General features: G+C 38.7%; 1 protein-coding gene across 4 annotated transcripts in view; it reads right to left on the bottom strand.

Moving 5' to 3' along the window:
- The window catches only part of ANTXR2 (ANTXR cell adhesion molecule 2), a 170,580-nt gene that overhangs the window by 92,099 nt on the left and 62,385 nt on the right, over nucleotides 1-16,096 (bottom strand). For all 4 annotated transcript variants that reach the window (XR_014080542.1, XR_014080540.1, XM_081583933.1 and 1 more), the window contains exons 11-12: nucleotides 15,094-15,172; nucleotides 1,999-2,094 (exon numbers count right to left, since the gene is read on the bottom strand). Coding sequence is in view for 2 of the 4 variants with exons in the window: in XM_081583933.1 (XP_081440059.1) it covers nucleotides 1,999-2,094; nucleotides 15,094-15,172 (175 nt within the window). In the remaining 2 variants the exon portion in view is untranslated. The remainder of the gene's footprint in view (nucleotides 1-1,998; nucleotides 2,095-15,093; nucleotides 15,173-16,096) is intronic.

The raw sequence follows: 16,096 nt of genomic DNA, 5'->3' as shown, positions 1-16,096 counted from the left end.
GTGTTCTTTTAAAAAACCATATACTTTGACACTTTCGAGCCCCTCTGGTCAATAGTAAATGAAAATGCAAAGTAACTAAAGAAGGAAAACCACCCCTATGAATTTTAAATTAAAAAAGCAAGGCACACAAATCACATTAAGGCAACTTTTTGCTTTTTAATTTGAGACTCAAAAAAGCTAGCTTGTCTAAAAATCACCATATCTAAGATAATCAAGATTACAACAGGAAACAGCATAAATTGCTATGGCAGGAAACTGATTACTTCAGCAAAGAGACAGGATGCTTCTTGTCTCTGCTGTTGTCTAAGTTAATTCTGTGCCTCCTCCGTGGCCAACTGCTCTGAGATAAAGGATTGTAAAGTTGCCTCATGAGAGCGGACTGAAGTACGATGAATAATAAATGTAGGAGTAATACAAACCAGTGATGAAGTTGCAAGGAGTGGAAATCAGTCAGCAAGGGTGAGAGGGAAAAAGAGTCAATCTAGTAATATTACATAAAACACTACTGTGATCCACAAAACATAAAGTTCAATATAATGTGCTGATAAGAAGAGGATACCAAAATAGGTAGTAGGCATGCTTTGAAGGAGCGTTTCTTCAGAATAACCTTTTCTATGAAGCCTGAACAATCCAAGTTATATTGCTTGAAATGTGCTGATGTTTTTACTCAGAGTTCCACCTTGTGACAGGCAGAATGATGGCCCCATAAAGATGTCCACCTGCCAAAGCAGGAGATGCAAGAGATGCGGGTTCGATTCCTGGGTCTGGATGATCCCTTGGAGAAGGAAATGGCAATCCACTCCAGTATTGTTTGCCTGGAGAACTCCATAGACAGAGGTGCCTGGCAGGCTACAGTCCATGCGGTGGCAAAGAGTCAGACACAACTGAGCAACTGAGCACGCGCGCACACACACACACAGATACAAAGATATCCACACTCTAATTCCCTGGAACTATGAATAAGCTGTCTTCCAGGACCAAAGAGACCTTGCAGATGTGATTAGCGTGAAGGATCTTGAGATGGGAGATTATGCATGCATGCATCAAGGTGGGTCTAACCTAATCACATGGTTCCTTGATATTGGAGGTCCTTTCCCGGCTGGGTTTGGAGTCAGAGAGACATGTGACTACAGAAGAATGGTGACGGAGATGCAGCACGCCTGGCTCTGAAGCTGGAGGAAGGGGCTTACAAGGCAAGAATGGAAGGAGTCCCTGCAAGCCGCAAAAAGCTAGGCAGCAAATTCTCCTCTAGAGCGTTAAGAGAGGAATGTATCACTGTCGATACTTTTCAGCTTAGTTTAGCCCAGCAAGACCCATTTTGGATCTGTGATTACATAACTGTTAGGTAATAAATTTGTGCTGCTTTATGCCAGCAAATGTGTGGCAGTTTGCTACAGTAGCACTAGAAAGCTTGTGTATACCCATGTCCTTTCAGAGGTTTTACTCAAGCATGAAAAATGACACAACCTCAAACCAACTGTCATAACTTCAAAGTGACTGTTTCACAGATACCCTAACATTTGCATGTGACTTATTTCTAAAATGTTTTTGCAAGAGGCAAACAGAAAGAGTCCTGAAATAGTATATCTTTCATAGAGGTAATGAAACATTCAATAAGCAATGAAAACAAAACAAAATAAACCCCAAACCTGACAGATTATCGACCCCTCTCAATGAATCCAGTAGAAAATATCATTCAATTTACTTGAAATTCTTTTGTACTTGAGTGGGAAACCCTGTATCCCTACCTTCTTGTTCTCTTCTTCCCCTAAACCTGATTTTGAAGTGCTTCCTAGATGAAGTTTTATAGTAAACATTTATTAGCAGGCATGAATAGAATTTCTTACAATGATTAAAATATACAACTATTAAAATTCAATTTGCTAATTGAAACTTTGCTGTTGTTGAGGAATGTGGCACTGATTCATATTTCAGCTTTACTTTACACCTTGATGTTTAAAAAAAAAAAAAGGAGGACTGCAAATCCTTCTTACTTACCACTTTGCAGCAAAGGGGCCAAAACCACCACATCAGTCCAATACCCAAGAGCAGCAGTAACACCAAAATAGCAATGAGGGCTGCAATCCCACTAGACTGGAGGAAGCCGAAGACAAAAAAAAGGCAGTCAGCAAAATTGACGGTCAAATCCCAAACATGTACTTTTTAAGGAAACACCAGAAAAAATGATAGGAAGCATCATAATGTTAAACTAGATTGATAATATATTCCTTTACATTCTTTAAATCGTATAAATTATCTTACTACTTATATTATATACTACTTACATTATATTCCATTTTATTATATTTATATAATACACTAAATATAATCTATTTGTATTATATTTCCTCATATTATACCTCATATATATTATGTTAAGTCAGGCAAGGATAAGTATAAAACCCTCCCAAAGTGTTTGAAATTATATCTTAAAGAAAAATAGCGGAAAAAAATCACAATTTGCAGTTATGTGAATGGTCCTATGCTGTGTGTGCTAAGTCGCTTCAGTCGTGTCTGACTCTTTGCAACCCCGTGGACTGCAGCCCGCCAGGCTCCTCTGTCCATGGGATTCTCCAGGCAAGAATACTGGAGTGGGTTGCCATTTCCTACTCCAGGGATCGAACCCTCGTCACTTTCCTCTCTTGCCTTGGCAGGCAGGGTTCTCTGCCACTAGCACCACCTGGGAAGCCCCATGAACAGTCCCTATGGTCCCTATCTTTTGTCTCTGGGAAAAGATTATTCTGGTTACAAGCATGATTACCTCTAGGCAGAATTTATGCAGGATTTGCCCAGACTTTTTGATGATGGAGCATTATTTCTTCATATACTTAAACGGTAGGACAAGATGAATACCAAAACTCACCAAATAGGTGACAAACCAACAACAGTGGTTCTTGTTGGCAAGTGGTATACATGTATCAATGAAGGGATGCAACTTCATGCCTTCGTATATCAGAGGATCACCCATGGCAGTTCAAGTGCTACCCACTCACAACCACAAACCACACTGTGTTCTTTCACTTCCTAATGACGAGCTCCTCCAGCCCTAACACCTCTGTCCTGGGCTCAGCCTCTACCTGCTTCATCTACCAACTACCTATTCATCCTACAGGGCGTAGCTAAAGCCACTTCCTCAGGAAGCCTTCCCCGTACCTTCTGGCTAGAAAACACCGCTTCTTACTGTACAAGGTATAGTTCTCTGAACCTTAAACTTTAGCACTTAGCACAATTTACTTATTTGATTTGCTTATTTATTTATGATGAACTATAATTATTTAATTTGTCCTTTCTATATTCACTATGAGTTCTAGGAAGGCAGGGCCTGTTCCCAATCTACTTATCCAGGTATACTCCAGGCCTGGTATGTAAAACTATTTACTAAGAGAATGAACTCCAAATAAATGAGATGGCAAAAGCCACAAACACAAAGTGAAACTTGCTCAGTCGTGTCCAACTCTTCGCAATTCCATGGAATTCCATGGAATACAGTCCTAGGAGTTCTCCAGGCCAGAATACTGGAGTGGGTAGACTTTTCCTTCTCCAGGGGATCTTCCCAACCCAGGAATCGAACCCAGGTCTCCCGCATTGCGGGCTGATTCTTTACCAGCTGAGCCAACAGGGAAGCCCAAGAATACTGGAGTGGGTAGCCTATCCCTTCTCCAGCAGATCTTCCTGACCCAGGAATCGAACCAGGGTCTCCTGCATTGTGGGTGTATTCTTTACCAACTGAGCTATGACACAAAGAAGAGTATTTACTTAATTTTTAGCACAGAGATCAATTTTCCAAGAGAATAAGGTGTCTCTTTCAAATGCTTACTCTCTGATATCCCCAGTAATAATGTTTTGTTTGTGTTTTTATTTTTTTAAAGAAAAGACTTCAAGGAAGGAAAAAAAAAACTGTAAATAAATCAATACATTCTGCCTGGGTGGGAATTTGGGTCTTCATAAGGCAGGTTTTCAGAGATACACACCCTGTCATTCAAAACAAGTAAGTACAAGCCCAGAAATCAAGGCAAGAGTCACATTTATCCCAAAAGCTGATAAAGAGAGAGCCTGGAGCTGAAAGAACCTACCAACACTCATCTTAGAATGGCCTTGCCTTACAAGTGTTAAGACCTCCTTATTAGTGGAGGTCTTAACACTTGTTAGAGACCTCCTTATTAGACCTCCTTATTAGTGGAGGTCTAATAAGCAAGCTGTTTAATTTTTAGGTGACTCTGTTTTCTAATCTATACAATAATAAAGTCAGTTGTTCCCAAAGCATGAAATTCTTTGTGGCAAAGTGATAACCAGGATATCTCTCTTAGAAAAGCACTGTGCACATTAACATATTTTTAAAGGTCTGAATGGTTTTGTAGTAGGAAAAAAAAAGTCCAACTTACATCAGCACAAATCAATTTTTTTCTCATAACATTATCAATATCCTCCAGAACTAGGATCCCCCAGTATCCATTTGGGGAAATGTTAGGACTGATCAAAAAGCTAAAAGATTTTTGGATGTTGAAGTAACAATGGTGCCAGCATTTAATTAGAACATTTTATGATGGAATTTGAATTGTAATGCATAATAACTTATGCACAAAGAGACAATGATCTTTATGTAGACATGCTTGACTGCTCACTCCCTCAGTAGTATCTGATTCTTTGCAATCCCATGGATTGTAGCCTCCCAGGCTCCTCTGTCCATGGAAGTTTCCAGGCAAAAGAATACTGGAATGGGTTGCCATTTCCTACTCCAGAGGATATTCCTGACCTAGGGATTAAACTTGTGTCTCCTGCATTGCTAGGTGGGTTCTTTACCACTGAGCCACCAGAGAAGCCTCTTTATGTAGATAGTTATTTCTGAATAACTGAAGAAGAGAAGAGAAGGTAGTTTTCAAAAGTATTAGTATAAGGAGCGTTAGCAAAATATTCTGGAGAAGGCAATGGCAACCCACTCCAGTACTCTTGCCTGGAAAATCCCATGGACGGAGGAGCCTGGTGGGCTGCAGTCCATAGGGTTGCTAAGAGTCGGAGACGACTGAGCGGCTTCACTTTCACTTTTCCCTTTCATGCACTGGAGAAGGAAATGGCAACCCACTCCAGTGTTCTTGCCTGGAGAATCCCAGGGACGGCGGAACCTGGTGGGCTGCCGTCTATGGGGTGGCACAGAGTCGGACATGACTGAAGCGACTTAGCAGCAGCAAAATATTCTTTGTATAGCTTATCAGAAAAATCTTGAAATGTGAGTCATAGTTTCCCTGTATCATCTGTTAGTATATCACAGTGTAAAAAAAAGAAAAAGAGATTACCATACAGTGACTTGGAAACTATCTCCAAACAAATCAGTTTTCAAAGACATTGATGATTAACTGCGCTTCAATTTTAATAAATCCACTAAAAATAACTTTTAGAATAATTCTCAGGGCAACATAGACCATAAAACATGCACTGACTTCAGAAATTTTAGGAGAAGATTAGCACTCAAATATATACTTGAACAATGAAAGCCATCCTTTGCTTTCTAATTTTGCATCTGGATATAAGAGGGAATAACCATACAAGCTATTTATATAACTGATGTTAGGTTGCCAATTAACCAAAACAGACACCACCAAAATACCACCTAGAATCTTTGACTTGTCATGTAATCTATTTTCAGAAGACAACAAAAATAAGCACAGAAACTTCACATACACATACAATCTTCATAAAGCTCTATTATTTACTATTAGCCCACTCTTAAGGCACTTGAAGATGCTACTACATGGTATTTACCATCAGACATTAATTTCAGTTTTAAGAAATGAAAAGACATTCAGGCATCTAGAAACTTCTTGATGTACAGTTTGATAGAATTAAAGTGTAAACTCAACATGTATTTATTGATGTAGCCTAAACATCTAAGTCATTGTCTTGCAGATAGAAACTTGTGTGTATATATGTGTGTGCATCAGTGAGAGAGAGGAGATAAATACATTATAGAAAATGTTCAGGTAATTATATAAGTTCTTTGTCCTCAAAACCAAAGTAAGTAAATCAGAGCACACATCAGGATACTTATGAAAACACTCAAAATGTATCTTTCTACACGGAATTCCAAACATTCATGAACAAATCATGCAATGATACACTAAGCTCTGAAATCTAGACAAACAAGAATATAACAGGAAAAGAATGTCAATGGAATACATAGAAAACTATGATATCCTATGGGAGAAATGTTGTCGAATGTGTTAAATTCATGATCCCACCTTTAAGCTCTTACATAAGACACCCTCAATCTGTGACTGTTCATGTATGGAGTGAACACAACATTCCCCCTAGACCTTTCCCGCATGAGGATCGAGCCACAGTGTCCATGGAAATGGCTCACCATTTGGCTCTGCTCACAAATTCCAAAAGGGTACTATGAACATTTGTTTTCCCCTTTTCTTAGAATTCAAATCCTATGTTCAGAAATAAAGACATGAAACTGGAGGGTGTGAATATGCTACAAGTTTAGTGGCTAGTGTTTTTTTTTCTTCCTTCTACAAATGTGTCATGAGCAGGAAATTCAGAAAATCATACTGACAGAATATAAAGTAGATGGGCTAGCCATGACAGGCAGTCAAAATTCTTGCATTTTCTTTCAAAAATGTCCCTATGAGGAACACTCACAAAATACTATGTACATCCAGATGTAAATATCATTTTGTATAATAATATTATCATCTCAACTGATTCTAAAGATTAGTATACAAGAAAACTATGAAAATATACAGTTTCCACAGACCTACAGACTTAATCTTTATCATGTTTAAGTTAAACATGATGGAGAACAGGTCACAGTAAGCAAAGAATTGAATGCAACTGGAACTTGCCATAAATATATCCCTGGATGCCCCAGTCCCAGACATTAGCTCAGTTAACTGGATACAAATCCAGGCTTCCACAGTTCCTTTGTTTTGATTTGCCAGAGCCGTTATCAGAACATGAAAGACCTCAGCAACGAAAGGGAAATAATTTCACTGTTCAGCTAACTTTATAAACAAATTAAGAAAAAAGGTCAAACACATAGACTTCAGTTCTATGAGCAGACACTGTGCTGCAAAGTGCAGACTTCAGAGTCAGATGAAACCAGATCTGATCACACAGAGATCTGTATCATAAGGAGAAACTAAAAGCCTCTCACTTCTGTTTAGGTGTGACGCTCTTTAAACAGCAGAAAGTTAAAAAGCTGCCAAAGCTATGTTGTGCAAGCCTTCATGAAGCCCACAGGTTAGTTAGAGGGACAACCCTTGAACACACAAACATAAATGTGAGGAGGATGGAAAGACGGTACAGTAGAAACAGGGCAAAGGAGGAACTAGCCTGCACTGGGGTTCTCAGAGGACCTCCTGGGGAAGTATAAGAAAGCCCGGGAAGAAGTGGGGGTCTAACGAGTGGCTTCTTGCAAGAACAAGAAAAGACAACTTTGGCTGGAAAACAGAATCTGAGGGGACCTGAAGCAACTGAAGAAACTAATGAAACACAAACTTCTGGAAAGCAGAAATCCTCTTTATTACAGAGAGAATTGGCCATTTGTTGGGTTAATACCTAACAAATTTGTTGGATGACCTTCCAAGTGGCCATCTGTTGGATCAATTCTTCCTAACTATAGTTCTGAACAAGTAGCATTTTCAGATGTCTACAAAGACAAGTTAGCTGAGGAGACCAATTAGAGACTTAGTACCTTGGGGCTTCCCAGGTGGCTCAGATGGTAAGAAATCTGTTTGCAGTTCAGGAGACCCAGGTTTGACCCCTGGGTTGGGAAAATCCCCCAGAGAAGTGAATGGCAATCCACACCAGTATTCTTGCCTGGAGAATTCCATGGAGAGAGGAGCCTGGCTGGCTACAGTCTACAGGGTCACAAAGAGTTGGACACAACTGAGTGACTAACACTAACTAACTAACCCCGGTGTTGATCAAGGTTGTGAAGCCAAAACTTTTTAAAGTTTCAGCTGGGGACAGAACCTTTAGCTTGATTTGGGGGTAAAAGGAATATATTTTCTAGCTGTCCTGGATGCATTCAGTCTTTGAACTTTATCTGAATCTAATTTCCTTTTCTTCATTCAAAGCAAGCTATAAGGTACAATGAAAAACTTTACTCTGCCAAACAGATGTGAAATTCTAGTCATTAAATAAGTATAAAAACAAATCACAGTTACTACTGTATTTGCAAAATAACTACAAGAGGAATCACTCAAAAATTTCAAAACTTTGTGAATAGCATGTTGCAATCTATCTAGAAAATAATTAATCACAGCAACCACATTAGAATAAAACAGAAACAGAAAAGGGGAACTAGATCTCCACAACTTCATTTCCATGAGTTCAGAGCTTGGGAAAGAAAAAAAAAGAGTCATAACATAAGTGATGTCTTCATTTACTGGATTCTTTTGAAATATTTCGTATCAGGAATGAGCAAATTATGACTCACAGGCCAAATCAGCTCATCAATTTCATAAGATACCTGGCAAGCTAAAACAGATTTTTTATATTACTATATAGCTGGAAAAAAATGAAAGAAAAATATATCACATGAAATTCAAAGGTTAGTGTACATAGTTGGTTGAACACAGCCATGCCCATTTGTTTATACACCTACAGCTGCCTTTGCGCTATGGAAGAGTTGAGTAGTGCAACTGTATCGCCACCAAAGCTGAAAATAATTACTATCTGACCTTTTACCAAAAAAAAAAAAAAAAAAATTTTGTCAACCTTTATCTTACATAAATCAGATCAGGACCGGTAATGAATGGAAGATTGTGCAACAGGGGCAGACAGACGGGTTCAATTCTCAATTCTAGCATTTACTCGACTATGAAACTGAGCAAATAATTTAACCTCCAGAGTCTCCAAGCTTCGAGTCTCCCCTTTCTTGGAGGCAGTGAAGGCTGAAATCATTTAATATTCTGTGCATCAAGCTGTGTATATCCTACTGAGAGTTAGATCCACTTACGAGAGGAAGCACCTTCTACTGTGTTTGCATATATAGGCACTAAAGCTTGGAGGTGGCTCTCTGTGTTCCTAAGTTTTCTCATCTGTAAAATTAAGATCATAATAACAGCCTTCTCTTCATTGATGAGAATTAAATCATAAAGTGCTGAGCACATGTGCAGGGCTTAGCACAGTGTCTGGAACTAACTCTTGCTCAGAAAATACATTCTTAGTATATTATTCTAAAAGAATCAGAAGGGCAGTGGTTCCAAAGGGGAGAACAAACATCTCTCACTGCATTTTTAAAAAGAGAGACACATTTAGGAGCTCTTCTGCGACAAATGAAGAGAATGGACTCCCTGAGGGCTTCCCTGGACGTCCAGTAGTTAAGACTCTGTGCTTCCAAAGTAGGGGACATGGGTTCGATCCCTAGTCAGGGGACTAAAATCCCACGTGCTGCATGTCCATGGCCAAAATTTAAAAAAAAAAAAGAGAGAGAGAGAAAACAGACAGCCTAAGTCTAAGCCCTCCTCAGACCCTAAGCTTAAATCTCTTAAATCTAAACCTTAGTATCCCCACGTCGAATATATAGGTACTGTCATTCATTCCTTTAACAAATAACGTTGAAGCACCTGCATTGTGTAAGCACCAGGCACCAAAAGCGAGGCAGTGAGCAAGCCACAGGCTGCAGAGAGAGGCAGAGAAGTAAACAGGAAATTACAAACCAGTGACATAAGTGCCTTAGTAGGACCAAGCCCAGATGCTCTTGGAGAACAGAGGGGATTCTTTATTTGTGCGATTTCCACGAGGATTAATCAGCTGCTAAGGCAATGGTATTTTATTTGGTGTGACTTTCAAATGCCTATGAAGAGCCAAAAACATCATCCTAGAATGAATAAGATTACTAACCTAATTATCAATATCTGAATATTTCAAAACATTCCCTAATTATCATATCCAAATATGCCTGAAAGGCTAGGTACCACATAAATACAATGCCCACTGTTTATTATATCATAGTATTACCCACTGTCCAATTCTATTCTGAATAGAGATGTCATGCACAGATCCACTGGTCCTTTGTCATCAGCTCCAGTCTCACTTTCCATATCAATAAAATGGTAATATTACTACCATCCACAAGGAGAAGAGGGCAGCAGAGGATGAGATGGTTAGATAGCATTACTGACTCAATGGACATGAATATGAGCAAACTCCGGGAGACAGTGAAGGAGAGGGGAGCCTCGCGTGCTGCAGTCCGTGGGGTTGCAAAGAGTCGGACATGACTTGGCAACAACAAAACCAAACATATTTGAGCTTGAATAAAATAATGATTAAATCTAATGAGAAAAAAAAGAATCATCCCATGGTTATGTAAGTAAATAGTTATGTTGTACACCTTAAACTTATACAGTGCTATATGTCAATTATATTAATAAAACTGGAAAGAAAAAACTCTCTAAACCTTTGTCTCTACAGAGGAAGCTCAAGCTCTCATGAACACAGAAGATTTTCTTTCCTTCATTCATTTTTAATAGGACATCTCTGTGTACTAAAGCTGAGGAACCACAGACTTGTAGGATGAACTCTAAGCTCCTTTTTTTTTTCAGGTTGTTGATAATCTGATCTAAATTTTCTATTCCCAAGCTTTCCTTCCACTATTTTTACTCCAACCAAATATATCTACTTTAAATTTCTTTAATTAATTAACTTTTTATTAAACTATAGTTGCTTTCCAATATTGTGTCAGTTTCAGGTGTATAGTATAGTGATTCAATATTTTTGCAGATAATATTTCTATAAAGGCTTTATAATATAACAGGTATAGCCCCTGTGCTGTACAGTAAATCCTTGTTGCATATCTATTCAATATATAATAATTTATATCTGTTAATCCCATACCCCTGATTTGTCTTTACCTGCTTCAATTTGTTTACTATTTATCTGTAAAATGCTCCCCACTTCTCTCTCCTTGCTGAAGATCTGCTCTCCTTTCAAGACCCAGCTTATCTAGATTTCTCCATAAATAAAAACCTTTGTCTAGTTTTCTTCCCCTTCGTGCTCTACCTCTTAAAGCTCCTTTTTTTTTTTCCATTAAAAATCATATAGAATTTGGTTAACTCTTTCATTCCATACAACAGCTCCCAAACATGCACCTCCAATCCAGACCTCTTTCTAAAACTTCAGACTCGTGTGTTCAATAGCCTTTCTGATACTTCCCCTGAGATGAAAAAATGGACATCTTTCACTCAACACTTCCAAAAGAGACCCCCTCATTTTTTCCCCAAAACAACTCTACCTGATGACAACGTATCTTTCTAGTTACTCAAGTGAAAAAGTTTGGAACTGCCCTTATTGCCTTTCACAACCACACCTAATCTGCCTAGGTATCCCATAGACTTTACCTTTAAAATATGTTCAATCTAACCACTTCTTCACCATCTCCACTGCTATCTCTCTAGCAGATAGTGAAGCCACACACACCACCCCGCGCCCTCCTCCCCACCCCCCACTTCTAGATTACTGAACTAGCCACAGAATTGGTCTCTATGTCTCCACTTTGGCCCCTATCTTGCCAAGTCTGTTTTTGTCCAGCAACCAGAACGATCCTGAGACAGACATGGAACCCAAGACCCTTTGCCGCACGGTGCTGCAGCGCTTGTACCTAGGCCTCTCCTCCAACAACAAAATACAAAGAAACTGTAAGGGACTAAAAATAACTGTGTGCATGCACAGTTAGGGCAAATTTTGGACAAAAGATCCAAAGAGATCAAAACACCTAACTGCCACTTCTGAAGAGTCAGAACGAAAGCAGGGTACTGTCCATGCTCCCTGCACACACCACCACCTAAGCCACCCCACTGGCCCAACCCCTGGACACACCACTACCCTCACCCCATATAAGCGACAAACTCCCTGCCCAGCAAGCAGGAAAGCAGAGGAACTTGTTGTTTGCTCTCGTTCCCCCTTGCTGCAACAGGGGCCCCAACAAAACCTTGCCTGAATTTCTTGTCTGGCCTCTGATCAATTTCTGTTGATGAAGGAGGCCAAGAACCCTGGTGGGTAATAATCCTTTTAAAACACTGTCATACCATGTCATCACTGTGGATGGTGACTGCAGCCATGAAATTAGAAGACGATTACTTCTTGGAAGGAAAGCTATGACAAACTGAGTGTATTAAAAAGCAAAGACATCACTTTGACAACAAAGGTCCATATAATCAAAGCTATGGTCTTTCCAGTAGGCATGTATGGATGTGAGAGTTGGACCATAAAGAAGGCAGAGCACCGAAGAATTGATGTTTTTGAACTGTGATGCTGGAGAAGACTCTTGAGAGTCCCTTGGACATCAAGATCAAATCAGTCAATCCTAAAAGAAATCAATCCTGAATATTCTTTGGAAAGAGGGGCATTGAAGCTGAAGCTCCAATACTCTGGCCACCTGATGTGAGCAGCCAACTCACTGGAAAAGACCCTGATGCTGGGAAAGATGGAAGGCAGAAGGAGAAGACGGCGACAAAGGATGAGATGGTTGGATGGTATCACTGATTCAATGGACATAAACTTGGGCAAACTCCAGGAGATGGTGAGGGATGGGACAGCCTGCCGTGGTGCAGTCCATGGGGTCACAAAGAGTCGGAAAGACTTGACAATTGAACAACAACAACCACCATGTCACCTTCCAATGGCTTTCTGTTTCATTCAGAAGAAAAACTGGAGTCCTTACAATGACTTATAAAACCCACTATGATCTCTCCTCTCCCTCTACTCTCTTCTACTCATCTCAAGCCTCCTCCTCCCCTAGCTGCCTTTACCCTGCACATTGGCTGCCTTGTTTCTCTTTAAGCCAGCCAGGCACAGTCCCATCTTAGGCTCTGTTTTAGCTGCTCCCTCCACATAAACACTCTTCCCTTACATGATCTTCAAGGCTTACTCCCTCATCTTCCTCAAGTCTTTGCTCAAATCTCTTCTCAATGGAAATGACTGAGATCCCTTGTTTAATATTACAACATGCCCCCACACTCTCTCCATCTTTGATACAATTAATGTCCCTTTTTCCTGAAATCACCTTACTCTTAAACCACCTCTAGTCACATTCAGTTCAGTTCAGTCACTCAGTCATGTGTGACTCTTTGCGACCCCATGGACTGCAGCATGCCAGGCCTCCCTGTCCATCACCAACTCCTGGAGCTTACTCAAACTCATGTCCATTGAGTCAGTGATGCCACCCAACCATCTCATCCTCTGTCGTCCCCTTCTCCTCCTGACTTCAATCTTTCCCAGCATCAGAGTCTTTTCCAATGAGTCAGTTCTTCGCATCAGGTGGCCAAAGTGTTGGAGTTTCAGCTTCAGCATCAGTCCTTCCAATGAATGTTCAGGATTGATTTCCTTTAGGATTGACTGGTTGGATCTCTTTGCTGTCCAAGGGACTCTCGAGAGTCTTTTCCAACACCGCAGTTCAAAAGCATCAATTCTTCGGCGCTCAGCTTTCTTTATAGTCCAATTCTCACATCCATACATGACTACTAGAAAAACCATAGCTTTGACTAGATGGACCTGTGTTGGCAAAGTAATGTCTCTGCTTTGTAATATGCTGTCTAGGTTAGTCATAACTTTTCTTCGAAGGAGCAAGCATCTTTTAATTTCATGGTTGCAGTCACCATCTGCAGTGATTTTGGAGCCCCCAAAAATAAAGTCTGTCACTGTTTCCACTGTTTCTCCATCTATTTGCCATAAAGTGATGGGACCAGATGCCATGATCTTAGACTCCCCTGAATACAAGCAAGACCTAGAAAGACTTCCTCTTTCTAGGAGGCATACAACCTATAAATTCCAAATGGGTCATATAACTTCAGCATCCCTGTACAAGGAAACCGTGTATGTTTATAGGATCCAGATAAAGATCCTATAACCACACTTGAGTGGAAGAGAGGTAAAAAAAAACAACTGGGGGTGCAGAATAGGATAGATGGAGAAATAATGCCATTTCAGTGAGGGAACACTGAGAAACCATAAACCACAAATGTTTGTAATCTCAGCCACATCCTGAGGGACCAGAAAATATATAAACTGCAACATCCACAAAATCTATAAATTGCAACATGAATTGAAGATGAAAAAGTGGGGGTGGTGGGGTGGGGGAGCCTAGCTATTTTTAAAATAAAAAAATAAAAACAAGTGTTGAAAAAGAGTTATCGAGGGAATTCAATAATGACCCAAGAGTCCATATGGATGCTGTTTTCCCTGCAATGTTTTCTTACAAGAAGAAATAAACTATCTCTATACAGATAATATTGAGTTGCCTTTTTTTTTTCTGGAAGAAGGATGTCTCTCAAAGTAAAAGATCAAAATGTAAAACCATCTCATGAAATCATGAGATGCAAGACAATGTTTAGGTTTGGGATTTTGGTCTTTTGAAGGGCAGGAATTTCTTTTTTTTTTTTTTTTGCTCTGATTTATTTATTTTTTACAAAGAAAATGCAATCATAAGACTAACAGCCATGTGATCAGTTCCCTTTAATGCTTTGTGTTTTCATGTTCAACAATCTAATATCAAGACTTAAACCAAAAAAATTAAGGAAAACATAGTCTTATCAATGGAATTTACATATCAAAATATTGCATTTTAGGTAATACAAATCTATCACCTCAATTAAATTATAGCTTCAATGTAGTTTCAAGCCAAGATATTATCAAGCTTTCAAAATCAAATTCCTTACTCATGAGAAAATACCAACATTAAAATGGACAAAATAATAAGCTCACTCATTAACATGCACTAATAATTTCAAAAACATGATAAACGTCTTAGATACTACATTGCAACCTTCATTAAGAGAAAGATATTACTTTCTTTATAGTTATTGTTTTAATAAAAAAGAATAGCTCATTTGGAAATCATTCTCCTAACCTTATTCTGATATGACTTTCCAATTTTATAAATATCAAAACACAACGTATACTCTCTTAAAATCCCTTTTAAAATGAAACTAAAGGAAAATGCAAAACAATCTACAAGTGTAAGTGTTTTCTGGTAATTGTCTTCAGTGTTACTGTTTGTATTTTATTGTCATATGCAGCAACACTGAAACCATAAATTATTTCTGGGTAGAGTTATTTTCAAAAGGTAACTTTATGCAAACTGTGACTTACACATTCTGTGGCTGTGACTATTAGTGAACTCGAGATGACAGACTTTCCTTCATTAAAACTCACTGAAACATGAAGAGTTCTGAAAGAAAACGAAGAAACAATAATTAACAATGAATTAAAAAGTAGAGCTTTGTGGGAGATTTTTCTTTCTTTAAATAATTCAAAAGTAACCAGAAAGCCGACTTTAAAAGTCAAGTGCCTGATGAGTTATCTTAGCTTTTTTCTTTCTCAGTTCCAGTCCTTACTCAGTAGCTAGAGGCAAATTCCTTAAGTGATTCAATTGTTTCTAAAAGAGGCACTAATGTAAATAGAAACATGAAAAATTTCTATGGTTGTCGTAGTTTAAAAATGCTATTTTTTGGACAAAAATTTAACCTAGAAGAATTCCTTAACACAGAAAAATGCTGAGATTGTTTCAGGTTCACAAAAATCTTTTTAAAAAGGAGAAAAATCCTTCCATCCCATATCGCTTTTCCCTGTCTGTAGATATTACAATTATTAAAAGATCATTGTTTAAGAATACAAAAATAACCAACCATTCAAAGATAAAATACAGAGAAAGTGATAATGAAAGACAGAGATAAGCTGAATGGAAAAAAAGAATACATTTAAATATCTGTAGGCATTTGTTGCAAATACCCAAGATTTTAACATATCCTGAAAAAGGCAGAGAAAAGAGAGAATAATTTTTGTCCATTGCTGAGAACTACTGTAATTAAAATAGAGCTCTCATTTTGAAAATATGATTTCAAGTTATAATATAATTTAAAATAATTAAAATTTCATTAATTCAGGTTTTATTATAGTAACTCATTAATTGGGATCAGTTGGTAATTTTTTTTTCATAGCTTTAAGAAGATGGCTACCCACTCCAGTATTCTTGTCTGAGAAATCCCATGGACAAAGAAGCCTGGTGGGCTAAAGTCCACAGGGTCACAAGAGCCAGACAGGACTTAGCGACTAAACCACCACAAGAAGGTATCAAAGGGGGAATAGTGACAAG

This window comes from Giraffa tippelskirchi, chromosome 1, assembly GCF_054371585.1.
Source record: "Giraffa tippelskirchi isolate mGirTip1 chromosome 1, T2T-mGirTip1v1.2.pri, whole genome shotgun sequence".
NCBI lineage: Eukaryota > Metazoa > Chordata > Mammalia > Artiodactyla > Giraffidae > Giraffa > Giraffa tippelskirchi.
Note: the sequence above shows the minus strand (reverse complement) of the source record. Positions and strands in the feature narration are given on the sequence as shown.